Source organism: Cordyceps militaris, assembly GCF_000225605.1.
Source record: "Cordyceps militaris CM01 unplaced genomic scaffold CCM_S00003, whole genome shotgun sequence".
NCBI lineage: Eukaryota > Fungi > Ascomycota > Sordariomycetes > Hypocreales > Cordycipitaceae > Cordyceps > Cordyceps militaris.
This window is the reverse complement of record NW_006271971.1, coordinates 1,161,824-1,188,333: the sequence shown is the minus strand read 5'-3', so window position 1 is coordinate 1,188,333 and position 26,510 is coordinate 1,161,824. Positions and strand designations below refer to the sequence as shown.

Genomic DNA, 26,510 nt, shown 5'->3' with positions numbered 1-26,510 from the left:
GTGTGTGTGTGTGTGTGTGTGTGTGTGTGTGTGTGTGTGTGTGTATGTGTGTAGCTGGTGGAGTGGCTGGCTCGGTGAGAACACTCACAGTCGTCTATTCTGCCAATCCACTGGAGAGAAGAGAGAAGCAACAACTATCACACCGACACCCTGGTTAGTTACGAATGTTACTTTGTACTTTGTACATTGCGGAAACTGGGGGGGAGCCCGTATGTAACTAGGGTCGCAGCAAGGCTGGCAGCGCGGTGTCCTTTTCCGCTTCTGGCTAGCGTAGACAGCTGCGAGAGAGAGGGGCGTTGATGCTATCCTGGACCGCCATGTGTATAATTAGCAGGAAAAAACGCGGCGCACTCCCGAAAAATGGGGATTTGATACAATGTGGTGTGCATGTCTCGGGCCTTGGCCGTGGGCATCGGTGGTGACGAGGTCGGGAACCCACTGCTGGTGCAACCGCGGCAGAGCAGTTGCGAAGTTACAATTTGCTTGGTGATCTCAATCGGGGATCCGCAGAGACTGCAGATTTCAGTTGAACAGACTCAAGGTATCACTGCGTAGCTTGCTTTTCTTTCTTAGGGGTTATACTGATGTGTGTGTGTGTGTATGTGTGCTCATCACAGATTGACATGAAGCTACAGAGTACAGAGTATACTGTATCTGTACTCAGCATAACTTGTCTCTGCCACTCTGGGCATTTCTATCTTCTCCATGGCGAAATATGGTTCTGCAAGGACCACCATCATTCGTTGATGGCGGGTAACTAGTTGGCCAGGGTAGGGAGGGGTGTGCATCTTGTCGGTGCCTCCGCTTCAGATGTTCTGCAGGCAGCTCACTGGGGTCGTCGGGCTGAGCTCATGAGTGGTCGTGGAACGAAGATTTGGGCCAGAAAAAAAATGGTGGAAGTCATTTCCGCATCTCATGCTCACAAGCGCATCTCATCAAAGTCGGGGCCAGAGGGTCGTGTCACGAACAAGCTGCAATATCGAGTAAAATAAGTCGACACCCATGGCCGCCACTGTATCCGTATGTATGTATAATCGGCTATGAGAATTTCTAGTATTGTCCGGTCCACTCGAAGCCGCGCGGGACGCCATGTCTCCGTCGAGGCAAATCTGCAGATTGCCACGTACTTTCCCGCTGCCTCGGAAGAAACCCATTGTCGTTATTTGTGTATGTACCAGTATTAACCCGTAACTAGTGAAGACAAGTGCCGGTTCATGTACAGAGTAGGAACCCGGTGTCTTGTTTGTACGGCTTCCCATACTTGGGAGACGGCTCCGCTGACGAGGCGCCTCCCGTTCCTCTACCAATGCACGGTCCACGAAGCTACCAAAGTCGTCGGCGAGCTGCATGTGCCACGAAATGTATTCTGACTGAGCGCAGTGTTACCGTGCCGACAACCTACAGAGTGTTACCTAAATTGTCGAACACCTCACCTCGTTGAATCGTTAGGACCTGCCTTGTTACAAGTGAGCCTCGCCCTTGCCTGGCTGGCGTGACCGTTTTCTGTAAACTGTCAGTGTTATTATTGTGTTGAACTGTATTCGCATTGTTCGGGTTATATCGTCAAGCCATGTATAACAAGTTACTGGATACAAAGCACATGGATGGAAAGCGCCCACATCACATCTGCTTAACCGGCGGTCGCCCGGCAAAGTCGGAGGTTTCAATCTGGAACAGCATTGTGCTTAATAGATGCAACTGCCCGTGATATGATCATGTCTCGCACTTGTGCAGAGACTTCTGTGACGTACACCGGGCATCACTCCCAATTCTGCAAGAGTCTGCTCTTTGTGTAACTCCTCAGCATTACAGGGGAACAGGACGCTGTCAGCGTGTCACACCTCCATCCTCCCCCCCTGGCTATGTGGCACAACAGGACCAAGAAGTGGGAGGGTGGAACAGGCTGGGGTACATTTTGGCGGGATGTGGGCAGAGAGATGTCACTGACGCATGCTTCAACTTGCACTGTTACAGGTATCAGTCCCACCGAAGAGACCCCAGGTGCATGGAAATAAAATTAGAATTGCGGTTGACGGTGGAAGAAACAGAGAGAATTTTTTTTTAAAAAAAAATCGGCGGCCTGCTCTTCAACAATATCGAAAGTTGAGGCAGCTTTCGGCATGGGCTGGACCCCCTTGCAAGAATATCAGATCTCTCGGCCTTCGGTACATGCAGTTGTCCGAACACCAACAGCCCCTGTCAAGATGCACTTGGTGGCTTTCTGTGATCAATACCCGTCTAGTGTTTTGGTTTTTGTCGGTCAAAATCTGAAAAGCAAAACATCAATTTCGGCCCTTGCCCAACGGTCCGGGGTACGGTACATCACTCTTTCTCAGCAACTGCTGGGATCTAATGTCGTGGCCGGTTGTGCCCGCCAATCAATTCCCGACAGGTCATGGTTCCAACATAATTGTCATGTTGGTTACTATTCTGACGTGTCTCTTCTCTTGGTTCAATCCTAGTAGTTAACTAGTCAGTTGAGGCAATATGTACATAGGAGGAAAATGCTAATCTAGTACAATCTGGATCCATCCTTTTAAGCCAAGGCAGCGGACAAGGCTTGAGGCCAATTTATTCAATTCAAAGTTGGGGGCCATGTTCTAAGACATTCCTCACCTAGAATGGATAATAGTTAGTTAGCTGGCACAAATCAGAGGAAGTGCCGACCAACTAAGCAACCAAATATCCGAACCCAGTTGTGACTCTAGGGAGTCGCATAAATGATAATTATCAGATTGGTCTAGACGCAGGAGAGTGAGGGGATCTGATCGTGGCGGTGACCACGCAGAAGTCCGATATTGGCAAATGGCGGATTCCTGCCAGATGGGGCCGAAACAGCCTCGTCTTTCTCAGCCAGCAGCGTCTTTCCCGTGTAAAACTACAACGGGACTTCTGTCAAGAACGACGCATGAAAGGGCGAACCTGGCGCCGCGCCACACTTTGCGATAGTTACCCTGACAGGGCGATGCAAGCCCATCCGCCAGAGCGGGAAAGGGTTCGGGAAGATGCGCTTCGGACACTGTCCGTTTGCTCGAGTCGGTAATAGTTTCTGTGCCTGCATACGTGCCCCCCCACGATCTTGTCTGCTTTTTCGACGTTCTGGAATAACCATCACAGGGCTGAGCTGAGTCCAACAGGCCTGTTCGCCCCGTCGTTGCGCCTTGGGCTTTTCCGACGGGTGAGGCAGACGTTGGGTTACATGGCTGTATTACTGCATGCATCACAAGCTCGCTCACTAGTTGTGGGCTTATTTTCGTTTGTTGTCAGTCGAGATGCCTCCTTCTCCTCTTCTCTTCCTCATCATAGCTCGGATACAGCGACGCTTGGGCCTGGGGGCGGCATGGGGGCCGGTGGCGGCGGTGTCGTTGTCCCAGGTGGGAAAAGTGTGCAAGGCGAGCGGCACAGACGATTCGCCAGAACTACAGTAACTAGTTCTTATTTATTCTGTCCACCTGGTGGTCAGAGAGTCGATGCATGGTGGCTCACTGTCTTGGCGATGTACAATTCGTGGCAGCTTGGTCAGTATAGCTGACTACATGACATTCTGCAGGATTGGGGGCCACTACGTCCGCTGCTGTACGATATAAAGCACTATTGATTGGGGTCATTTGTGGCCGGCAATGTATTTGACGACTATTTGGCTCGTGCCATCCTGCTATCTTCAGTCTACATGCCGAAAACCAATTACCAGGGAGGGGTCCTGGAGAATCTCGTGCCATGGTGGCGCGGCGGCTCCAGGTGAGAATCGCTTAACATGCGGAAAAAGTTCCGCACAGGGTTTCTTTACTAGGGCGGGGGGGTGTTGTTATGTCCCGCTTCCAGAGTCCTTCTCCATATATTTCTCGCTTGTTGGGGCGAAGCCAGTTTCGAGGGCGACGATAGGGACGAGGTTGACGCTCCCGGCTCCATTTCATGGAAGCCTGCGACGGCTCGTACACTGATTACCGACTCCGTGAATACCTTGGGGATAAGCATCATGGATGCGAGCTAAAAAATAAATAAATCATACCCACAAGTTAAGCTGCGCCCCAGGGTCCTTTATACACGTCAAAGGGTTTAATTCAGTCACAATGCAGTGATGCTTCTCCGCCAACATGCAGAGGGCATTCGCGAGGTGGGTATTCTTCTCAGGCACTATCGCTTCGAGTACGGGTTTGGCTTGACTATCATACTTTGACAAAGAATACATGATTGACATTATATCATCCACACACGGTTCTGACTCATTCTGGCCAATTTCAGTCCTTCACTCTCGACGAGTCATTTATTGCGCGGCTGCAACTCCATCACCCAAGAGGCACGCCTCTCTAGGTTTGAAAGTGTAAAAACTACATCGTGAACAGGCCCACGCCCGTTTCATTATTTAAAATTGAGTCTTTGCCATGACTGGAATAGATTGTACCAGCGTCTGGGACACTCTGATGTCGCGCCAGTGCACTCATCGCTATATATATAGACACTGGCATCTTCTTCGTCCTAAACACAGACTGAAAAGAATGCTGCATCGCACTGGACTACTTGTCAAAATGCTTCACCCAAGAATTGAAAGACGTTGTTGATATGTGCTTCTTGGTTGGCCGCCCAGCGAACGCCAGATCTCTTCGCATTCGTCGTATATGCCCGTGAGACCGGGGTACACTCGGCGGCTCAGCCCTGCCATCTAATGCATTGCAGAAACATGCTAAGACGACCCCCTCATCAGATCTTCTTGCATATTTTTTTATCTATATTGAATCTCGAATATGTATCACCTTGTTGGTGATTGTTTCCGTTACTAGCGAACAAGTCGTGGCTTCAGCCGCTATCGGGCCTGCACCCTGCCACGAGCATTAGATCGAAGGGACAGTTGTTTAAAAAAAAATTCAGAGGTAGCATTATAGTTCTGTAAGCACAGTCATCTGTTAAGACTGGGAGCCGGGTTGATACGGTGGCCTTTTCGGCCATCAAGCACCATCTACTGCCACCATCTACTGCCCACAGCAGAGAGAACTTCCCACCTGCCCATCCAAAAGACTGCTGTGTTTTTTTTTGTTTAGGGGGCTTGAGTCATAGTTTCCAATATATTTGCTCCTCAATTCTCCACGAAAAACGACCGGAGCTTCCATGGAAATGGCAAATTGGTAGAATCGGCTACTCATGCTGTGCCGTTGCTCTTGGCTCGTACCATACTTCTAAAACGCTACCTAAAGTTAGAGCACCAGGTTGCAACATACCATTATCAAGATGGAACAAAGAAACGATTTTTCATGGACTCCCGCAGGTTCAAGTTGACATTGTCTCGTGTTCTATTCTCTCCTGCTGAATCATGACGTGGGCAGTTCGCCTCCATTCGTGAGGTCGAATTCCTACATCGAATAGCATCACCGCCGTTCCGGCCACGTTTCTCGAAGAGCTAGGTTACGAGGGTTTGGAGACCGAAATCTCTGGACGTCCAAGCTGATCCATTCGCCACACCGCAACACGCATCCTGCCCTGACGCCGGCATCGAAATGGAATAGCCACGTTTTATTTGAAGAAAAGATGGGTTCAAACCTACAGATTGTGATGATTCTCGTCGTTCGCTCCCCGATTGCGACTGGCTGAAAGACTGGCAGTTCTATTTCGCGGAACGAGCTTTCGGGCACACCGCCCAAAGACAATCACGACATACAGAGACACCGTCAATTGCATTATACACAACTGGTCGACAAAACCAATGGATTTATGTCGGTTTGTTGCTAACTATGCGGAGCAGCACTGGCGTCGGAAATAGGCTGTGCACTTGGTCCGCAGCTCCGGTGCAGACAGTTCTTGGGGTTAACAAAGCCATCTCCAATTGCCAAGAATGGGCAAACCCGCGCTGGAAAGGCAATCATAGTGATAGGCTTCGTGTTCCGGAATTAAAGCTACTACTCTTCCTCTAACAGGCTTATTGGTGAATAACTGCCCTGCAAGAACGGTTGACCAAAGGTAGCTCCTGTCGCTGATTAGCGCGGACCCGGTGACGTCGTGAGTAATGAAACATCATACTCTTCGTTATGTCCGCGCCACCACTTAGCTCTTGCGTATAGGATATTTAATAGACCAGCTTCGCCGTTAGGAAAAATCGAATTCACTTCAACCATGGTAACCTGTCGCACCACAATCGGCCTACCACCATAAACCAACACCATCATCCACACTCCACACCTGTCCAGAGAAACATGTCGCTCGCTGGAAGAGTCATCATCATTACGGGAGGCTCCAATGGCATTGGCAAGGCTTGTGTTGAGAGATTCGGTCGAGACGGCGCCAGTGTTGTCATCAACTACTACAGCGACGAAGCTGGTGCCAATGCGCTTGTTTCCTCCATTGGCAAAGATCGCGCAGTAGCCGTGAAGGCTGATGCTGGCACAATGGATGGAATCACAAAACTTATCGACGAGACAGTGGAGAAGTTCGGTCACATCGATGTAGTGATGGCCAATGCCGCCATGATGATGATGCGCAATGTCGAGAATACAACCGAAAAGGACTTCGACTCCATGTTCAACCTGAACGTGAAGGGGCCATACTTCCTTGCTCAGGTAATCATTCCCGAATGCCCTCGTTGTCTTATTGGAGCCTGTGGCTGATCAAACGACAGAAAGCTGTACCTCACATCCGCGATGGTGGAAGCATCATTTTCGTTTCTACAGGCATCTGCCACCATTCACTCGTCTTGCCTGACTACCTTCTTTACGCCTCAACCAAGGGCGCAATTGAGCAGATGACGCGTGTGATGTCGAAGGGCCTGGCTGCGAAGGGCATTACCGTAAATGCTGTCGGTCCAGGTCCCACTGCAACCGAACTGTTTTTCAAGGGCAAGAGTGAAGCACAGATTGATGCCCTTAAGAAGATGAGCCCATTTGGCCGATTCGGCAAGCCTGCCGAAGTTGCCAATATGGTTGCCTTCTTGGCTGGCCCCGATAGCCGATGGGTCTCGGGGCAAACATACTTGGTCAATGGAGGCACCATGGTTTGAATTTGAGCTTGCGTTCATAACCTTTGCAGGTCGAGACTAAATACAAGAGGTCCGAAAGGTGGTTGACAAGTACAATTAATTACCCACCAAGATTAGGGCGAGCGACACCAGCACTGCAGCTCAGTTAGAAAGAAGAGTCGAAATTTTGAAACGCCGAATAGCGTGGAGGTATCTTCTTTGAAGCATGGTGGAAACTTTGAGCCGATGCAGAACATAGGTAGTGATCATTCTTCAGTGAAAATGTTCATGTCATCACCTCCGTGGGCGCTCGCTACTGCCCAGATCATCACGTGCCGGGGGTGACTAAGTGCGTCATTGCTCGGCCCCAGATGGGTCAACCACTAACGTGGCTTCTAGACGATAGTTAGCCGTGTCCTCAGCATCCGACGACCCATCCTCTTTCGCCGAGCTCGTCCGGGAAGTCCAAAATGGGGATATAACAGGATCGCATTGCCTAGTTATTGGATATTGACATTGAAAGTCGTGTGCCAATGCCCAAGATGCGTCTGGGATGGTACGCCGGGGTAAGCTCTCCATCTCTACAGCTTGCGCCTAGGGGGCGCTGCCTTCCAACGACATCCATTAACATAAGTATTTAGGCGTCAACAGCCCTTGCTGGCGCTGTTATCTTCTCGGCTTTTCAGCAAAGGGCCAACTTTTACTCGGCAATGGTCTACCTATCGCAGAGCAATTTCTGCTTGCTGGTGAGTCAAGCTGAGACGCCGCTTTCCCGACACTGATCATTTAACACGAGCTAGGTATTAATCAACTTCACACTACTTATTTACGGAACATTTGTATACGGCATTTCTCAACTGTGCTGGGGAACTCTACGAACCGCCGAAGTCGAGCAACTCACGGAACGAGCCTGGTTCGCCATCACCGAAACATGCTTAGCCATGACCATATTCCGCGACGAGCTTGGGGCGTGGTTTCTTGTCATGTTCACGGCTCTCGTAACAGGCAAGGTCTGGGGATGGATTGGGGACGGACGAGTCGAGTTTCTGGAGCAGCAGCCGCCGGCGAACCCTCGCCTCTTCCATGCTCGTCTGACGGTTTCGCTTCTCATGAGCTTTGTCTATGACGTTTGGATCCTTCGATATTGCATCAATACTGTTATCCAAGAGGCCAGAGCTGATATGATGGTTATGTTTCTCTTCGAATTCGCCGTTCTCGCAACTACATCCGGGAGATCGGGAGTCCGATACATACTCTCCATCATCGAGCAAAAGATGATCCAGACACAGACGCAAGCACGCCTCCTGGAGCGCAAACAAGAAGTCAGGGAACAAAGAGATGCGATAGTACGGCAGCGAGAGGAGGCAGCTGCCAGTGGCCAACCCGCCGAGACCGAAACACCTCTGCCTAACCCCGACGACATTGATGAGATGGACATCGAAGTGCCAGGCTGGGCAACGAAAGGCGAATGGGTACTATGGTTGGATCTCTTCACCGGTAAATCATTTGCACACGCAACGTCTACGAGTTAAGCACTAACCGGCATGGTGTAGACACGGTGAAGCTCGTGCTTTATGTTACCTTCTTCGTCTTGTTGACGATTTTCTATACGTTCCCGATACACATCATGCGAGACTTGCTCATGACTGCAAGAGACTTTTTGAAACGTCTCAACTCAGTGTTACGATACCGTCGTGCGATTCAGGAGATGAACAGGTACCCAGATGCCACGCAAGCTGAGCTGGATCAGGAAAATACGTGCATTATTTGCCGAGAAGACATGCGAGTTTGGGATCTTATCGCCAACCCCGGTGCTCTCGACCGTATTCGCCCTAAAAAGCTTCCTTGTGGCCATATACTTCATCTTGGCTGTCTCAAAAGCTGGCTCGAGAGGCAGCAAGTTTGCCCAACATGCAGAAGTCCCGTTTCTCCGGATCGAGTGCAGCCGACAACCAACCGAAACGCCAACCGCGCTCCTGCGGCACCACAGATACCCAACAATGGACTACAAGGCCCCCAGGTGGGATTTGCCCAGGAGCCTCGATTTGGCAGATTTGCATTGGGGCAAGGATTACTCGACCCACCTGCTCGAGCTGGCCTGAATGCAGACGGACCTCGTAGGCCGGCCAATGCGGAACCTCAAGCTCTCCAGCGCCCGAACGTCCCGAATATACGGCCAATGGAGGAATTCCATGACATGATGAGAAATGAGGAGCGTCGCCGACAAGAAGCCGAAGAGCAAGTGCGCCGACGCTGGCGTCGTGCCATGCCGCAAGATACTGTGGACTCGCAGCCGCAGGACAACCCGTCCCAATCACAATCGAATCAACCACCTTCCCAGCAGGGTACGGGAGCCACGCCTACCCTAGGTCAACCATCTCAGACTTTCCAGCCGTCCACTGTACAGCAGGGCCATCATCAGACGGACCTGCATTACGAAAGAATGCTCTCAGCCTCACATATCAACTCTACACGACAAACTCTGTTGAACCAGACCTCCGCTTTGAGATCGCACAGGCTTAGAACACTTTCAAATATGTACGGTCAAGCCTCTGTCTTGGTCCGTCAAGAAGCTGAGGCTCTTCGTATTTCGAATGAGCAGTTGCAAGTTCTTGGGCAACTTGTTGCTGAGTTCGACCGGCTGGAGGCATCACACCATGAAAATGCCGACAGCCCTCTACCTGGTTCTGAAGCCCAAGCACAGGACCAGATCCTTAGCCAGAACCTTATGGGCTTGCGCAGTAGTAGAAGCGTTCTATCACGTACGCAAAGTCCCGTAATGATGAGACATGGCGCTACGTCATACTCTGCATCAATCCCTGCTGGTAGCCCCGAGCTGCCGGAAGGTGTGGCCATTCCTCCCGGGTGGACATTGATGCCGCTGCAAAGGTTGGATAACCAGCCTCAGGCTCGTCCTGCTAGCACACAACGCTCGTCCAGAGCCTCCTCTGCTGGCCCTGCAACGTCTACGTTGGGCGAGGAGCGCTCTGTACAAGCTCAGGTGCCACAAGCTCCCACGTCGCAGCCATCCCATCGAACCAATGCCCATGTTTTGGAGCGAATCCCTGGGACAAATAACTTTCGTCTTGCTGGCTCAACTGGTGGAGGGCCAAGGTCCGAGTCAGCAACCGCGACTAGCGATGCGCTGGCTGACGCCCAGGCGGGCGGGGTTGTAACACAACAGCAACTTCTGGATCGAGTTTTCGGTCGAGGTCTAGGCAGAGAGTCTGGATCTGGAGCGAGAGCCGAGAACTCGACACGCAGTACCACTGTCACTTCCAGCATAACTGTACCGGTCGAAGAGCAGCCGCCAGCTGCCGCTGTCGCCTCCACTCCAGCAGCAACCCCGACGTCCGATATTCCCAATTGGGGCGGATCTTCGCAGCCCTTTGGTAGTCTAGCAAGGTCTCAGCTGACGGGGAACGGAACGGTCGTATCGGCGAGAGATACAGCTTCTTCGGCTGCTAGTAGTAATGAGTCTCCAAATGATGGCGATCAGTGTGGCAGCGCTGCGTCCGACTCGAAGGACGAAGACGAAGACGAAGACAAAGACGAAGACAAAGACGACGCGGAACACGCCGAAGGCGGCAATTCTGCAGGAAAGGTCGTTACCATGGTGGAAGTTTCCGACGAAGAGGATGACTGAAAGGGCCTAAAATTTGCAACAGGTGCTGGACAGGACGTGAGGCTGGTGAAGAGTTTTCTACAGAGTACATAGCGTGGTATGCCTATCGGCAATCGAATGATGATATTTTTTTGTTGGCTTTCATAATATCATAACGGGCACCTAGGCAGCAGTGAAACTCGAGAGAGATGGTGTGATGAAAACTACCGTAGAATATGGAGTGGGTAATTGTACAAGCTACTAATGTGCGTCTTCCTCTTCCACTCGAAACAAGTGCAGCCCGGGAGGACATGGAAGGAATGCAATGCCAGCGATACTGGGTCCAACTCAGGCCCAGTCATTCGTGATTCAAAACAAGAGGCAAAAACAGCGGCATGTAGTAAAAGAAAAAAGAATGAAAGGAGAATGTTGACGACGAGCAAAACGCAAATTGGCAGAACAGAACACGACGGGAACAAATACAGAAGACTAAAAGTAATAACCCCCGCGCCGCTCAAACATGTCAATCATTATGCACTGAAATGCTTCACCGCATCAGTCTGCCTGGCTGCCGATGCTCGTGGGGCGCTGGAGAGCACTCGTCATGGTCCCAGCTTTTACGGGCTTCGGGCTGAGGACGCCAGAGCTACTCGCTGGCGCAGCGGACGCAGAAGAAGACTCATCAAACATGCCGAAAGACTCGCTGTCTGTACCAGAGAGTCGCCGCAGCAGTTCCTCGGAGTGCTGGGCGGCGAGTTTCTGCAGCTGCTCTCTGGGATTCTAATTCGGTGGTTGCGGTTAGTAGTTTGTCCGGGTTTGGGAAACAATTACCGTCTGGCGCTGCTTACCCATTCAGATTGTGCAGGAACCCCTTCTGCTACAGGGACTGCTGCGTCCTTGTTCCCGGAATCCTCACCGTCGTCGCCCCAGAACGACGGGCGGCGGATGGGTGCCGGTGTGACGGGCAAGCTAGGCCGCTCCACCTCGGTGGGAAAGTCTGTGAGCTTAAGGCCCTGGAATTTGGGCTTCTCCTGGGATGGTGGCTTGGGCGTGGCTTCTCCGCTCTTGGAGGCGGGCAGGTTGGCCCGAGAGCTCGTGGCTCTACGATGCCCTCTGGAGCGCTCGACGTACCGGTTGATCTCGGGCACACCATCCCATGCGTTGACCAGAGTGAAAGAGCTCCAGATGCTCGGGGGTGGCGCGTGATTGGCGGTAGAGGTCAATGTTGAGCCCGCTCCAGTGGCGGTTCTCTGCGTTGCTGGATTGGCTTGTTGCGTCTTTACTGCATCGGCAATCGCTAACTCGTCAGGTGTGGCAGGAAAAGATCGAGATGCCTGCGGCTGTTGGCCCTCCCATGGGAAAATCCCCTTGGGCGGCTGTGTGGATGAAGCAGGACGCTGTTTAGGAACCTCGTACCACATGTTTTTCGGAGGGCTTGGGTATCTTGCGGGAGCCACAAATGGCTTGACATCTTGGGACATGGAGTAATGTGCATTGGGAAAGTTTTCTGCCTCTGGCTTCGAATCTCTCGGGGGAGGTTGTCTAGCAACGTTTAGCACAATCACAACCGCTGATCTAGGTGAAGATTTTACCGCTGAGCATCCCAGCTCTGGTTGCGCGAATGAGCTTTCTTGTCGGCCTTCTGCCGCTCATGGGCAATATCTGTTAGTGGGATATGGACATCCGATGGTTCTTGTATATGTATTCGAGGTAGCGGTGGCTGCTGCTGTTGTCGACCGGGTTGCGTTTGTGGTTGCGCCGGTTCGCCACAGCTAGTTGAGTGGCTGGGTTCATGCTTGGAAATGATTGTTAGATTTTGAGCTCAAATTTTCGGTTCGGATGGTCCAAACCTGTGTATGGTAATGGCGATCATATACCGACCACCACCGGCCAACCATTTCACCATAGGGCGAGGCGCCGTGTGACACATGGCGGCCCTCAGACCAAGGCTTGTTTGGGCCGATAAAATGCACCATATTAATGCTGGATTGAAAATGGCGAAATGCTGGCAAATACTGATAATGGGCCGAAGGTGTGACGTTGTAGGTAAAAGACAAGCGATGCACGGTGTTTTTAAAGTACATGTTCAACAGGCCCTGGTCGGCGCCATCAAAGGAAATGCCGCGCTCCGCCATGGCGAGCAGGGCATAGTAGTCTCCCAGATTGGGCGTCAACACCATGACGCCAGTGTTGAAAAGATCTGGCCATCCAATGTCTGGCGCAGCGCCGAAAGGGTGCTCAATGGCAAAGAGCTCATCCGGGGCGCGATAGGCGACGACATCAGAGTCTACATAGACGATCTTGGAGAATTGGGTCTGCTTCCAGAGGTTGATCTTTGTAAACGCGGAGTCGAGGTCGGGGCGGTTCATGAGGTAGAGGTTCGCGGGGTGCTCGTTGCGGATTCTAGGGACGGGAATAACATGATCGAAGACGGTCTGGAGCTGGGTGATGGAGTCGGCAGAGATACTGTCGAGGGTAAAAAAGACGGCGAGCTTTTTCGAGGTCCCTGCGTCGCGAAGGGAATGCGCCAGAACAAGCGCACCTAAGAATGAGAGTCGAAAATATTAGTTGGGGTCTGTCGAGATGAGGATGTGGTTGTTTGCTGGGGGGGGCTTGCGACAATGACGTCTTTGCCATTGACTGACCTGGGAGATACGAGTCCGTCAACAGTAGCTACGGAGAGCAGAAAGTATTAGCTTCTGGAAACCATTGGTGCACTTAGAATGCATATAGGGGACAGTAGAGTACCATACCGTTGCGTATACTTGCTCTCCGTCTGTGAGGGCCCCCATGGCGATGTCGGCGAGAGCCGGAGGAAAGACGCAAACCCGTCAGAGGCACAGCTGTGGGGTGACGTAGGGACGGTCCGATAGCTCACAGGTGCCAGGCCACGGAAATGAAAGACAATTGTCAACGTCTTGCACGGGGAGACGTTCTGACCTGGTCCTCGACTCGGATAATGTTGTTGCGCCTGGGGGAAAAAGGTGACGGAGAGGGCGGGAGGGAGTGAGGGCAGGCGAGCAGACGACGAGGTGGTGACGGATGACGGACGACGGACGAGCTTGATGTGGAGGCGGAGGTTGAGTGGGGAGCTTTAATAATTATTCGTTTTACTTCTTTATTAGCAGCTCGCTCTGCTACATAGCTGCACCACGAAACAGCAAAAAACAGCTACCTACCTACCTACATACCTACCTACCTATGTACCTACCTAGGCTAGGGTAGGTTCATAGAGGTAGGTACCTACCTACATAGGTACCTAGGTAGGTAACGAATAACACAACCTCGACTGACTGCCACAAAGTACAGAAACAGGTTTCGTGGCTGCATGCCGCCGTAGCCATCCTGGGCACAGTGCATCCGTGGTAATTTCCATCAGGAATAATTGATAGCCCGGCCATGACCTGATCGTAACTAGGTAGGTATTATTGTTATTTGTGACTTCTCAGAATCCTCGAGGTCCACAAGTTGTCTGTGCGCCACATAGGAATGCCTCCAGACGATGGCGCTGTTTGTTGGTAACTAGAAAAAAAACTCGACAAAAGCAAGATGGATCGTGTATCTGCCAGACACCATGCAGTACATGCCATTATTTCTCAGCCATGCGTACAAATAGATAATGCAATAATATTCTCTTACTATGCACCTACCACCCGAGCCCTGCGATGTGTTGCACTATCCTACTGCATTCATCTGCTTGGCACCAGTTATCAGTGTTGGAGGTAATACGGATTCCACGCGTGCAGATAAGGCAAAGGCAGCCACAAACTCCATTGGCATGCAGCCTGAATTGTATGAAATTGGCATATTTCGGATTCAGATTCCATTTGCTCATTATCAATACGTTGCGCAAGATCATACGTGTATTCTATTTTTAGGCTGGGGTGGCCCATGAACAACCTCCAATCAGGTGACGAGGTTGTGATGACAAGAGAAATACGCTCGCAGTAGCCTTTCTCCCCAACAGTGCCTTGTACATCATCACTAAACGCCCTTTCGCGACTCCAAACTGAAAAGTGGCGTTAGCATCACAAATCTTGACATGAACACACAACAGACGAAACTCACGAATCAAGGAACAGCTTCCACAAGATAGAAAACAAAAGCCCTTGAAGGCCGTTGCAAACGATGCGCGTCGGCAGTCCGCGGCCAAAAAGGCCTGCCACGCCATCGCCCTCGATGACAAGTTTTGCTGCTTTGGCTGGCTCCATGTCAGAAAATACCTCGACCGAACGTGTGCTGTGATTCTTACTATAGGACACCTGCGTCTCGTTGACTTGCCGATACGTCTTGACCACCCGGAGCGAGTTTGATACACAATCCGACACCAACGAGGCGGCGAAGCCGATAAACGCGAGGCGCAGAAGCCAGAGGAGAATTTGCTCCTTGGGAGGCTCTTTGATGGCCTCGCTCAACATGTTGTACTACCGAGATGAGAAAACTGCCTGTGAGCCGAATGATCTTTGCGTGGTATGGTTACCCATTGTCCGGAGCACACGTACCGTTGCGAACCATGGGTAATGTCCTACGAACGTAGCTCCCGCAGTCGCGAAAGCTCCCCACCAGAGCGTACCGACGCCGTGTTTCCTTATGCGCCCGCGGAGCAGAGCGGTGCCTCCAGCGCCTTGGACTTGGAGGGTTGTCTTTAGGGTGTCGACCGGAGTGAGGATCATTCTAAAGGCGGCAGCGCTGCCTCCTGTTAGTCTATTGCTATTGCCCTTTTGTACTGCTCTCGGTGAAAAACGACATACCAAAGAGAGGCGAATATTGTCTTGATGAGGACCGGCAAGTCTTTGAGGTACGAGTTGGACTGGAGAAGCGCAAGGATGCCAGCGTTGGCAGCAGTGTCGCCGAATCTCGAAACCGGACCTGTTATAATGTTAGATATGTATGCATTCCTTTTTCGTCATCTTCCCTTCGATGCTCGTCTCATACCTTGAATCAATGCTGCCCCGATACCATCGTAGTAGCGGCCCAGGCCTCCGCTGGAATACAAGGTCACGCTGGCGGCTGAAAATGAAGTCCCATAGCGATACTGGTAGTTCATGATGGTCCGTAGCGGCTAAGATGATTCGTCCAAGTTAAATTCCCAGCCGGCCGAGGAGGAGGCAGGGCGACGTACCATAAGCAGCAGCACCTGCAGCACCATGGCCGCGGCACCGCTTAGGCCTCCGCCGAGCGCCTTCGTCAGCGCCTTTTTGAAATCAAACTGGCCAAAAGAAAAAGCACGGTCATTTCTTGCTCTTGTATTGTGGTTCAGTATCAGAAAACGCGAGCAAACTTACATTGACATCGCTGCCAGCATCGATCCAGCCTCTGACAAAGACGACGATGATGCCGATGGCGATAAGGCCGAGCAGCGCTGTCAAGGAATATGACAGGTATCGCCACGGCTGAGCTTGCTCATCCGTCGCCTGCCCTTGTACATTACCATTATCCTCGCTCAGTAGGGGAGTCTCCTCAGTATCCGCTGATGGTCGCTGATTCTCAACGTCGCCATTGGTAGCCATTTCTTTGGTTGCTGGGCACGGCCCAGCTGTCAAGTAGAGAGGCCGACAATAATCATCAGGTTGAGATTCAGGCCCCCGCTGCCCGCACACGTGAGCTGACAAATGTGAAACCCCGTCATATGATGCAATTGATACGGTACAGGGGGTGATGGTGATGCAATGCGGGTGCATATGGCGAGCATGTCACGGCTGAGAGCTAAAAATCGTCCGCAGGGTCCACTGCCGATTGCGTCCTCCAGAGCTCGGGCAGATAAGAGCCAATCTTGAGTAAGCATTCATTCAGCCAGGAATAGACTCGGTTCATGGCGTGGTAGTATGGCAATATTATCTAAACGGCCACGGTCGCGTAGCCCGCGGTATGCACCATGGTAGCTGTCCGTCCCTGTTTGGCTCATGACCCATGGCGTGTCTCTTACATACATCACCACATCAAGAGCTCTTTGTGACACGGGATGAACTCGTATCAGGCCAAAGTAAAATCAGTCGCCATTATTGGTGCTGGTCCGTCTGGTATGCCCATCCATAAGAACAAACTGTCCTGCATAGCAGCCCGACTCATCTTTCCACATACAGGCGCAGTAGCGGCGGCAGCACTCAAGGCCGAGAACTATTTTGACCACATCCGGGTATTCGAACGTCGTGAAACCGCCGGCGGTACCTGGTACTTGACTACGAATCCTATCCCGCCCAAATTCGACCTTCTCTGACAGAGAACTAGGATTCATGATACAGACCCCGGACCTGTTGCTCCCATCGAGCCGGGGAAGCTACCCTCTGAAATCGACCTGCATCTACCTATACCACCCAGTCTGCCCACGACGACTTCACCAGACAAAACGAATCGATGGGCTTCCACGCCCGTATATGACTCGCTTAGGTGAGACAATGGCATATTCGGAAACGAACGTTCGTCGCGGATAAACACTGACATGGGCGCCGATTAGTACAAATGTTCCCAACATCGTCATGACCTTTTCAGATGCGCTGCTACCTTATGGCCCCTTTGCGCCGCACTACGTTGCGAGGCAGTATGTTGAAAACTACTTTTCATTGCATCAAACGGACACGCTGCTCCAAACAAACACGGCCGTTGAAGACCTCACGAGATCGCCTGCCACAAAGCACAATGGGCAGGGCGAATGGAAGCTGACGCTGAGAAAATACGATGCCTCCCGTCAGGTGGATGAGTGGTGGGAAGAATTCTTCGATGCTGTGGTGCTTGCTAATGGGCATTACGCCGTTCCATATGTACGTCCCGTCCTCCACCATACTTTCCATTCACAGGGCTGACCAAGTAGGTTCCAATGGTGAATGGTCTAGAGCCGTATATGGAGAAGTATCCGGGTCGAGTGTCCCACTCCAAGCGATATCGCAATCCAAAGTTCTACGCCGGCCAACGTGTCATTGTTGTCGGAAACTCCGTTTCTGGGAGGGAGCTGAGCGAGGAGCTCGTGGGCGTTGCCAAAGGCGCCGTATACCTGTCTCGCAGGAGCCCTGCCATCTGGGAAGGCGACGAGCCGCGGCCCGGAATTGTGTGGAAGCCCGTCATCTCCGAGTACAGGCAAGACGGCGCCATTCTCTTTTCTGACGGCACAACTTTGGCCGACATCGACGCCATCATCTACTGCACCGGATACAAGCCCTCGTTTCCCTTTTGGAACCATGAAGCAAATGGTGGGCCCTTGTTTGACTACCGGGCTAACAGGCTCATCGGCAGCTACCAGCACGTCTTCTTCCGCGAATTTCCGACTCTCGGCGTGGTAGGCTTCCCCAAGACACTCACATTTCGCAGCTTCGAGTACCAGGCCATTGCGCTCGCGCGACTTTGGTCGGGTCGCAACGCTCGGTCGCTGCCGTCGCCCCAGGAGCAGCAGCGGTGGGAGGCGGACCGCGCGGAGCGCACCCAAGCGCAGCACAAGTCCTTCCATGACGTGCCGTGGGGCGCCGAGACCAACGACCACCTGCGCGAGCTGTTCAACTTTGCGGGGCTGTCCACGCTGGCTGGTGATGGGCTGTTGCCCCCTCCGCTAACACGAGAGATGGTGTGGACGTATGAGAATGTACTCAAGTGGAAGATGCCCAAGGGCAAAGGACCGAGTGGAGGCAATGATGGCCTTGAGGAAGATACTGTGATGGAGGTACATCGTGATGCTCCGGAAGTTGAGTCCACATCCGGGCCGCAGGAAGCTCGCGGTGAGGTAGGCAAAGATTGGGTCGTCGTCGATAAAACTGAGGGCCGTTTGAAAACTGCAGGATAACTGGCCGCGCCATTTCACTTTACCGGACTATTTCAAGTCACTGATATCATCATGAAAAACCAAGCCTAGAAGTGAATTGTTTGTTTATCGTGGCTAAATGATAGATAAGTTGCGTTTTTTTTTTCTTCAGAAAAAGCTCGTTCGAAAGAAACTCTTGTGCTCTCTCCGAAAGAAGACACAATTGTATCTCAAAGATCCTTTTTATAGAAATGCTCCGGCTTGTGCGTGGTCTCGTAGTCAATGTGGACATATGACCGCTCAATGTCGGGCAGGCTCTCCAGTTTGATCTGGAGCTCCTCAGCGATATCGTGTGACTCTCTCAGTGAGCAGCCGGGATCCATGACAATATCAACTTCGGCAATCAGGCGCGGTCCTGAGTGGTACACGCGTACGGTATCAATACCCTGAACAGCGTCTGAGTGCGTCAGGCAAACATAGGTGATGAGCTGCTGGATTTCAACCGAAGCTGAAACGCCGACCAAGAGCAGAAATTCACCAAAGGCGGTGCGCATCCACACACTAGAGATGAGCAGAGACAGCAGAATAGCACCAGCCGGATCCAGCCACCAGACAATCTTCGAGCCACCAACGCTGGTCAAGATGGCGACGGCGTTGACAGCCAGATCATTGCGATGATCTTGCCACAGAATATTGACTTGGCTATACTTGTCCTTGAGACCCCAGCAGTAAAGAAAGAGGGCGAATTTTGTAGCAAAGGCAACGCAGACAGAGATAATGGAGGGAATATGAAACACCTTTTCCTTATTCTTGGCAATAAGCTGCTGGACAGAGAACGCAATGATAATGAACGAAACCGATGTCATGAGCATGCAGAAGAGTATATTTCCAACAGTTTCGAGACGAGCCTTGCCAGCAGGAAATCGTCTAGGGTCGACTCTCTTGATGGCGCGGTTGGACAGAATGAGAGTCAGGTTGCTCAAAGGGTCAAACACAGCATCGGCCATACTGGTTATGAGAGACAGGGAGCCGGATGAGACGGCGGCATATAGCTGTAAGATGGCAAGGACGACATTGGCAGCAAATGAGCCCCATATGGCAATTCTGAACTTGAGCTGGTCGTCACCGTGCTCCTGACGAGCTTCAGCGCGATGCTCCTCCACCGACTTGAGCATGCGCTCAATGGCAGCATTTTGGTTCTGGTAGAATCCGCGGACTTTGTGTGAGTCGAGCTTGGGGACCGAATTGAGCTTGCCACCATCTCTTTTACGCGACGAGTTGGCTCTGATTTGCTCGAGGTCCGAATCTGTCTTGTATGACGAAGAGAGATCAAAAGGGTCGCTCTCGGCAGCAACACGAGGGAATCGCGAAGTTCGACCAACAGTTACTTGGCTCTCGACGTCGGTGGCATGGGAGGGATGGCGCTCAACAGGATCATCGCCGCTGGTCGGCGGCACAGTCTCTACCGCGGTACTAGACGCATGGCGGATAACAGGTAACCTAGAGCTGCTGCGGCTGGGAGGTAGGTGCTGCAGGTGATAGACTGAAGGATGGTGGGTGATGGTGTTGCTGGCGTTGGGAATCATTGGGCTGCTATTATGACCCAGAGAGAGGCTTGTGCAGGAATCTGGCGGCCGTGAGGCGGTATAGTAGGGGCAATAAGGTAAGACGAACCAACTTGGCAGGCGTGTTGCCAAGCTAAGAAGATCTTGTGCAAGCGAGATGCAACGCAACTAGCCCCACCGTGGTACAGGTATTCCGTGAAACGAAACAAAGAGCGGGTGACTGTGAGGCTCTGGCGAAGAATGAAGATGCAGATACAGGACGTAGCATGCGAGCAGGGCGGCAAGATGACAAGATGGCAGGATATAATACAGGGTAACCAATGTATTGACGGGAATCAATGGCTATCCATGTTATATATGGGTGGATGATCGGCCAGCCAAGAGCGACCGACCATCTATCTCCACCTAGGTACACCGTCTGAACTCAAAGGCAAGCGAGCAGGAACAGAAGTTCCAGCCAACTTTAGCTTGCTTTATTAGCGTCGAAGCACAGCGAGCCGTTGCGACCAGCCTTTATCAGCAAGCTGGCGGTGGACTTCTTACCCAGGTTCGAGGGACATAGGTAGTAGTGGTGCAGTTCCACCCCTGCCTTGCCGTTTCTGTTGCGTTGTCTCCTGCCTGCTGGCGTGGGCACCCGTCTGTTGCCAGGATGAGTGCACTCAATCCAGGACTGAGAACCACCCTCGAGCTGGGCGCCAGAGGTCGGGGCGAGTTCGCTCGCGGCTGAACATGCCCACAGTTCGCAGTAAATCTCTCAAGATGGGTGCGAGTAACTAGCGCCCATCAAAACGAGCAGGCTGTCCTCCAAGCCGGGTACAAGCTGCGGGCGGCCTCCAAGTGCGGGGTTGTGCCATGTTTCGCTCAGGAATAATGAGGCGCGCAAAATTTCCCGTATCAAAGAGAGGCCGAGCTAGTCTTCAATGTTAGCCCGAGGTGGATGTTGAGTGTGGTTTGGCTGGCTTGTGATTTGCCGAGATCATGGCGGTCAATCAAAGTGTGTATTCGGTGCGCCGTAGACTTTTAGGTACCTATTTAGTACTTTTGCAGGTTGCAACTTCGAAATTCGACAACGAGAGATGGGGATTTGCCCGATTTTTTCTATTGCAGAAAAAGCACTGGCCCTCCAGATCCATGCACGATGGCTCACATTCGGTGGGGCATCGGCTTGGTACTGACCTTGATGGCCATCCATCAGTGATGACGATATGTATGCAACCCTGCGAGAGCGAGTGTAACAGATGCTGCTTTATTGAAAGGCTGATAATTGGATAACAGCATCTATTGATAATAAGCTACGATTATACAAAATTAGGCCCCTAGTCTCTAGTTACTAAATTCTATAGGAAACTACTAGAGTTTATTTATAGTATTATAATATTATAGTATTATAGTATTATAGTATTAATTATAGCCTAAAAGACTTTATTTTTTAGTAAGATTTATTTAAGATAGCTATACTTATACTTCTTTTTATATCCTTTCTTATCTAGGTTACTAGCCCCTAAGTAGCTTTTTATTTTTTAACCTTATAATAAACTAGTAAGAGCCTTATAGAGGCCTATTAGATAGATTTTAATTAGAATTATTTATAAAATTTAGGTTTAGTTTTAAGGTCGCTATAGGCGCTATTTGTTCTTTTTAGGGATTCCTACCGGCGTTAATTAGTAATAATAATAATAATTAATACAGGCAAGTCCATCTCCTCGCGGCTAGGACGGGCCACGGGGATTTTGCTTTATATCACGAACGTTTCCATCACCCCGACGCGACACTTACGTGCAGTTGCGGCAGACGGAAGTCCCCAGGGCATATCTTCTTCTGTAAAAAGGCGAAGATGCGGGGAAGGACAGCGCCTCCCTGGTTCGGTCAACGCCAGCACGTTGACGATACTATAGGTGTCGGTTGACATGAGTTCGTACGGCTAACCCGGGAGACCTCGTTTTTTAGCGAGGTCTGCCTAAGATAGCTGTACTTACGCTCCTTCTTCTGTCCTCCCCTAGCCTACTAAGGTTATAGGCCCCCGAGCGGCCTTGCTCTTAACCCTACGACTAGCTAGCGAAAGCCCTATAGAGGCCTGTTTATTAGATAGATTTTAATTAGAATTATTTGTAAGAATTAGGTTTTATAGGTCCCCGTAGGCGTCGTTTGCCCTTTTCAGGGATTCCCCTGGCGTTAAAAAGTAATAAATAAATAAATACGGGCAAGTCTCTAAATCCAAAATCGAATATCCAAGTTATCAAATAGCCGTTGGCTGCCAAATACCCCCTGAATGTAAATTGCATCCGACTGTTGGCACCTCAGAGCTTCGACTCGGCGGGCACGCTCTCCCGGTTCCCGCTGCGAGCGTGCATCCAATCGATAATGTCCTTGGCAAAGTCATCCTTGCACAGATCTGCGTGGATCTGGTGATAGGCGCCTTCGTATGACTTGAACGTCTTGTCATTGATCGCCTGCTCCTGGAAGAACTTCTCGGACGCGTCGTAGCTGCACGTCTTGTCGGCCGTTCCGTGGGCGAGAAAGAGGCTCAGATCATCGTCGAGTCTGATTGACCCGGAGGAAAGAGCGCCCGTTCGGTCCAGGAGCGAGGCCAGCCCCTCGAGCGTGCCGGTATTGTGACACAGAGCATCGTTGCGGTAGTCGTCGACCACGGCCGGGTCACGGCTCAAGTACTCGGCCGGAATCTCATGTTTGAGTTGCTGCTTGGGAAGCAGCTTGCCGACAAGACGACCCATGAAAATCTTGATGCTGCTGGGCTCCTCGTCGGCCGAGAAGCCGATGAAGGGCGCATCGAGCAGCCAGCCGCGAATCTGCTTCACCAGCTTCGCGTAGCTCGGGTCTGCAGCGAGTGTAAGCACCTCACCTCCTCCCATGGAGTGACCCATCACAAATACGGGCACATTTGACGGAAGCTTGTCCTCGATAAAAGCCGCGACATCCGAGATGACTTGGGAGGTTGGACCGGTCAAGCCTCGTTCCGCCTTGCTCGCGGTGGACTTGCCCCAGCCGCGCTGGTCGAACCCAAACACCTGTATTCCAGCCAGGTTAAGCTTGGGGAAGAAGTCATTGTAGCGGTTGATATGCTCGCTGAAGCCATGGACAAATACGAGTTTGGCGGTGACGGGGCCAGCGGGCTGTCCCGGTGTTAGCGGCGCGCCCAGTGCCAAGAGGACGGAATTTGGAGCAGACACTTACAGTCCACGTCTTAGTGTACAGGCTGGTGTCGCCTCTTTTGAACTGTCCTTCTTCTGTGGTGGCCATTTTGATGGCTGACCTCTGTGTGTCTACCTAGGTAGGCAGAGATGTAGGCAGCGCGGGCGCGAGGCAATTATGTATGTGCTCTTTCAATGCGCGCTAAAGCTGATGTTGGTGTTTATCTGGACACTGACAAAAATACGAAAAGCCAGACTTCAGTTCGCTTCTTCCTTTGCAGCAGAATATATGAATGTCCTCTCAGCAATTATAAGGACAAGGACACCATATAGTTGGCTGCTCATCGAGGGGGCAGTATAGCGCCAAGCATGTGACTATGCCATTAATAATATTAAAGCCCCATTCTAAGTGTAGTAGTCTCACCACTGGCAAGCCGGTACTTTGCGAGTAGAGAGGCAGCTTATATATTTACAAACTGTAATTAATAGATATTAACTTATCCGACTCAGACTTATAGAGGTCCCGTTACACTAAAAAAAAAAACATAGCCCACAGCCTTCTCCTCTAATAAATCCCGCTAAACTCGTCGTCGGCTAAGCCGAGTCCTCGGACCATGCCGGCGAGAAAGTCCAGTGGACATTGCCCAACCATAATTTTTATCCCAAAAAGTCATCAAAACAAATAGGAAATCAGACAGAACAATATTTTACAAAAAAAATGTCAAGAAGTGGAAACGGTGCGCGTATTGGACCATGAATGCCAATGCTGCACCCATGCAACAAGGCGTCGGGGATTGATTATCTTTTCTTCTGATCCGTGGTTACACTTTCGGGTTCTTCCTCTTTTTGCTCTTCTGCCTCAACAAGGTCTTCGTCGTCCGTTTGCCTTTCCTGCTCCATGTACTCTGCCTCAGTGATGTGCGCCGCCGTGGCAGCCGAGCGCTTCTCTGTAATTTCGCCACCACTCATTTGCCATTCCATCAATTTGCTGAACGCACTATCCTTGTTGGCAGCGAGCTGTGTGAAGCTTCCAATTTCTGCTACCTTGCCTTCGTTATTCAGCACAATGATTTGGTCAGAGCGCTTGATAGTTGACAGGCGATGAGCAATGGAGATAGTCGTATTGTGCCCACGAAGCAAGCCAGCAAGAGCTTCGTTGACCAATGTTTCGGACTCAGCATCCAAGGCCGAGGTGGCTTCATCGAGAATCAGAATATCGGGATCCTTGAGCAGAGCTCTGGCAATAGCAATGCGCTGCTTCTGTCCTCCAGAGAGCTGCGATCCACGTGCGCCAACCTGGGTCTCCAGTCCATCTGGGAGATCACTGATAAAGCTGCAGTTAGCGCGTCTGGCGGCAGCAACAATTTCTGCTCGAGACGCGTGCGGCTTTCCGTATGCAATATTTTCGGCGATTGTTCCGGAAAATAAGACTGGCTCCTGGGATACCATTCCAATACGACGTCTCAGGGATTTGACATTCATTTCAGAGATATCAACCCCATTGATAGTGATACTTCCTTCTGTCGCGTTATAGAACCGCAAGAGGAGAGAGGCAACTGTGGACTTGCCACCGCCAGAGGGACCAACAACACAGACATTGCTTCCAGAAGGTATCTCAAAGTCGAGGCCATTGAAAATCTTAACGGCTGGTCGCGTCGGGTAGGCAAACGTGACATTATTGAATCTGATGGGACCTTGCGCGGATTTCACAGGCTTCCCGACAGTTTGGTGGATTCCGGGGCGACGATCTTGAAGTTCAAATAAACGACTCGCAGCACCCACACCCTTCATCAACTCAGAGTAAAAGCCGGATAAGCCAAATAAGCTTGATCCTGCAAAGGCTGTGTACATCATGAACGATGTAAGATCTCCGAGGGACATGGCTCCGGTGCGAACAAAGCTTCCGCCAACAACCAGCATTGCCAGAATGGTCATGTTGCCAGCCCAGCCTGTAGAGGCGAAGAAGGTGGCTGCGACAAGCGACTCTTTCTTGCCTAGAGCGAAAATTCGTCGAATTTGTTTGTTATAGCGACCAACTTCTTGAACTTCTCCGACAAAGGCTTGACTGGTTTTGATATTGCCGAGCCGTTCCTCAGCAATCTTGGTTAGTGTGCCAAGATTCTTTTGAATAGATCGGCTAATGTTCCGGATCGCTCGGCCATAAAAGAATGCACCAATTGCAATCGGCGGGAACATCAGGAGCAGGAGGCCAGTAAGCTGGGGGCTCGTCCAGACCATAATGGCAAATCCAGCACCACCGCTGAATAGGGCCCTTAGACCGTCACTTAGATTTTGTGTAACTGACTTGCCAACAATAACAGTGTCGGAGCTGAGTCTGGAGATCAGGTCACCAACTCGGTTCGCATCGAAAAACTCTGCGTCTTGTACGTAAGTGCGGCGGTAGAGTTGTGATCGAAGTCGGGCAACCACTCGCTCGCCGACAATGCGCAGTAGAATGACTCGTCCAAAGTTGGCCATGGCGCCCAATGTGAGTATGCCAGCAAGGCCGATGAAGAACTGGTTCAAGGTAAGTCCAAAAAGTCGAATATCGTCGACTTCTCCCCTTGTGGCGAGATCCAAGATTCTGCCGACCGAGAATGGGATAGACATGGTAACACAGGACGAAATCACCAGAAAGATGAAGGCGATGCCGAGCCAGCGAAGTTCGGGACGAGCAACCTTGATTAATCGCCATATTTCATTTATGCCGGCCTTTCCAGGTTGCCTGCTATCCTTGGAAAGCTTTGCAGCAAGGTTCAATTGAGCAGCCTGGGCAGCACGATCGCTCTTTTTAAATTCGAAGTCAGCTTCGTCATCGTTGGGCTCGTTCTTTGACGAAGTTTGTGGACTATCTTCTTTTTCCGATAGTTGCTTTTGCTGTGGCTGTGGCAGCTGAAGGTTCGTTCTTGTAGAGAAGGGTCGCATCAATCCAATTGCGGAACCCTTATATGTAAAGGCGTTTTGACGTTTTGTGACGCGCTGTAGAAGTGAAGGTTGCGCCGCGAAGGTGTTGTCGTCCAAGGTGTGCGTCGCCGCGTGGAATCGGTACTCCGCTGAAGTGTGAAGAAGGTTTGCGTGCTTTATGATACCGATCGTCTTGAAAGATGAGTTCCATAGACGATTGCGTGCTGTGCAGACAGCTCCCTGTGAATGGGCCTCCAAAAATGTAGTCAGTCGAGGGGCTACAGCCCGACGCAGCGCTCCAGAAACCATCCTGACCAAATTCGGTTACTCTGGTCCGCACCGTCCCATTGTCGGATTGTTCAGACAGCACCAGGGTCTTTTCTGTGCGTCGACTGGCGTGACTGAGCTGGTTTGCTTTGAATATTATGGTCGTTGAAAACATCCGAAGCGGCATTTCCTGCTGACGAACCCAAGGTCGACTGAAAATTGTGGTGGAGCTACTCTATTAGCTTCTGATGCCAGGTCCGCCTGTCCGCCTCGGTCGGAGCAAGTTAGCCGTTCCGACCTCCCTCTTAAATCGCCAACCCGCATACGGCTATTAAACTGTTTAAGATTGTATCTA

General features: G+C 51.4%; 12 protein-coding genes across 12 annotated transcripts in view; 4 read left to right on the top strand and 8 right to left on the bottom strand.

Annotated features, from left to right (window-relative positions):
• Window positions 1-707, bottom strand: part of CCM_03985 (uncharacterized protein) — a gene marked incomplete at both ends in the record, with an annotated part of 1,504 nt that extends 797 nt beyond the window's left edge. Inside the window, 2 exons of the mRNA XM_006669133.1 lie at window positions 89-99; window positions 661-707. Of these exons, the coding sequence (XP_006669196.1) occupies window positions 89-99; window positions 661-707 (58 nt within the window). The remainder of the gene's footprint in view (window positions 1-88; window positions 100-660) is intronic.
• Window positions 708-919: 212 nt separating this feature from the next.
• On the bottom strand, window positions 920-1,914 carry CCM_03984 (uncharacterized protein; the record flags this gene model as incomplete). Its single annotated transcript, XM_006669132.1, has 6 exons — window positions 920-1,012; window positions 1,128-1,323; window positions 1,403-1,503; window positions 1,636-1,668; window positions 1,752-1,824; window positions 1,880-1,914. 6 exons carry the CDS (start codon window positions 1,912-1,914, stop codon window positions 920-922), a joined length of 531 nt encoding a protein of 176 aa, XP_006669195.1.
• A 206-nt stretch (window positions 1,915-2,120) lies between these two features.
• On the top strand, window positions 2,121-2,604 carry CCM_03983 (uncharacterized protein; the record flags this gene model as incomplete). The annotated part of the gene is made up of 2 exons (XM_006669131.1): window positions 2,121-2,461; window positions 2,517-2,604. 2 exons carry the CDS (start codon window positions 2,121-2,123, stop codon window positions 2,602-2,604), a joined length of 429 nt encoding a protein of 142 aa, XP_006669194.1.
• A 2,701-nt stretch (window positions 2,605-5,305) lies between these two features.
• Window positions 5,306-6,982, top strand: CCM_03982 (60S ribosomal protein L40; the record flags this gene model as incomplete). Its single annotated transcript, XM_006669130.1, has 7 exons — window positions 5,306-5,331; window positions 5,359-5,429; window positions 5,539-5,856; window positions 5,907-5,938; window positions 5,971-5,988; window positions 6,063-6,545; window positions 6,605-6,982. The coding sequence occupies 7 exons, from the start codon at window positions 5,306-5,308 to the stop codon at window positions 6,980-6,982; spliced, it is 1,326 nt and encodes a 441-aa protein (XP_006669193.1).
• Window positions 6,983-7,482: 500 nt separating this feature from the next.
• Window positions 7,483-10,586, top strand: CCM_03981 (RING finger protein; the record flags this gene model as incomplete). Its single annotated transcript, XM_006669129.1, has 4 exons — window positions 7,483-7,506; window positions 7,582-7,686; window positions 7,741-8,437; window positions 8,494-10,586. The coding sequence occupies 4 exons, from the start codon at window positions 7,483-7,485 to the stop codon at window positions 10,584-10,586; spliced, it is 2,919 nt and encodes a 972-aa protein (XP_006669192.1).
• Window positions 10,587-11,099: 513 nt separating this feature from the next.
• On the bottom strand, window positions 11,100-13,336 carry CCM_03980 (glycogenin; the record flags this gene model as incomplete). The annotated part of the gene is made up of 6 exons (XM_006669128.1): window positions 11,100-11,324; window positions 11,393-12,086; window positions 12,137-12,339; window positions 12,395-13,086; window positions 13,190-13,217; window positions 13,298-13,336. The coding sequence occupies 6 exons, from the start codon at window positions 13,334-13,336 to the stop codon at window positions 11,100-11,102; spliced, it is 1,881 nt and encodes a 626-aa protein (XP_006669191.1).
• Window positions 13,337-14,528: 1,192 nt separating this feature from the next.
• Window positions 14,529-16,054, bottom strand: CCM_03979 (mitochondrial carrier protein; the record flags this gene model as incomplete). Its single annotated transcript, XM_006669127.1, has 7 exons — window positions 14,529-14,553; window positions 14,613-14,968; window positions 15,047-15,233; window positions 15,296-15,413; window positions 15,480-15,606; window positions 15,667-15,753; window positions 15,830-16,054. 7 exons carry the CDS (start codon window positions 16,052-16,054, stop codon window positions 14,529-14,531), a joined length of 1,125 nt encoding a protein of 374 aa, XP_006669190.1.
• Window positions 16,055-16,506: 452 nt separating this feature from the next.
• On the top strand, window positions 16,507-18,312 carry CCM_03978 (dimethylaniline monooxygenase, putative; the record flags this gene model as incomplete). Its single annotated transcript, XM_006669126.1, has 4 exons — window positions 16,507-16,715; window positions 16,773-16,931; window positions 16,999-17,302; window positions 17,353-18,312. 4 exons carry the CDS (start codon window positions 16,507-16,509, stop codon window positions 18,310-18,312), a joined length of 1,632 nt encoding a protein of 543 aa, XP_006669189.1.
• Window positions 18,313-18,500: 188 nt separating this feature from the next.
• CCM_03977 (cation diffusion facilitator 1) lies at window positions 18,501-19,856 on the bottom strand (the record flags this gene model as incomplete). Its single annotated transcript, XM_006669125.1, has 1 exon — window positions 18,501-19,856. One exon carries the CDS (start codon window positions 19,854-19,856, stop codon window positions 18,501-18,503), a length of 1,356 nt encoding a protein of 451 aa, XP_006669188.1.
• Window positions 19,857-20,298: 442 nt separating this feature from the next.
• CCM_03976 (uncharacterized protein) lies at window positions 20,299-20,815 on the bottom strand (the record flags this gene model as incomplete). Its single annotated transcript, XM_006669124.1, has 3 exons — window positions 20,299-20,558; window positions 20,610-20,745; window positions 20,807-20,815. 3 exons carry the CDS (start codon window positions 20,813-20,815, stop codon window positions 20,299-20,301), a joined length of 405 nt encoding a protein of 134 aa, XP_006669187.1.
• A 1,317-nt stretch (window positions 20,816-22,132) lies between these two features.
• Window positions 22,133-23,093, bottom strand: CCM_03975 (alpha/beta hydrolase, putative; the record flags this gene model as incomplete). The annotated part of the gene is made up of 2 exons (XM_006669123.1): window positions 22,133-22,966; window positions 23,028-23,093. The coding sequence occupies 2 exons, from the start codon at window positions 23,091-23,093 to the stop codon at window positions 22,133-22,135; spliced, it is 900 nt and encodes a 299-aa protein (XP_006669186.1).
• A 689-nt stretch (window positions 23,094-23,782) lies between these two features.
• CCM_03974 (ATP-dependent permease MDL2) lies at window positions 23,783-26,197 on the bottom strand (the record flags this gene model as incomplete). Its single annotated transcript, XM_006669122.1, has 1 exon — window positions 23,783-26,197. One exon carries the CDS (start codon window positions 26,195-26,197, stop codon window positions 23,783-23,785), a length of 2,415 nt encoding a protein of 804 aa, XP_006669185.1.
• Between the last annotated feature and the right edge of the window lie 313 nt (window positions 26,198-26,510).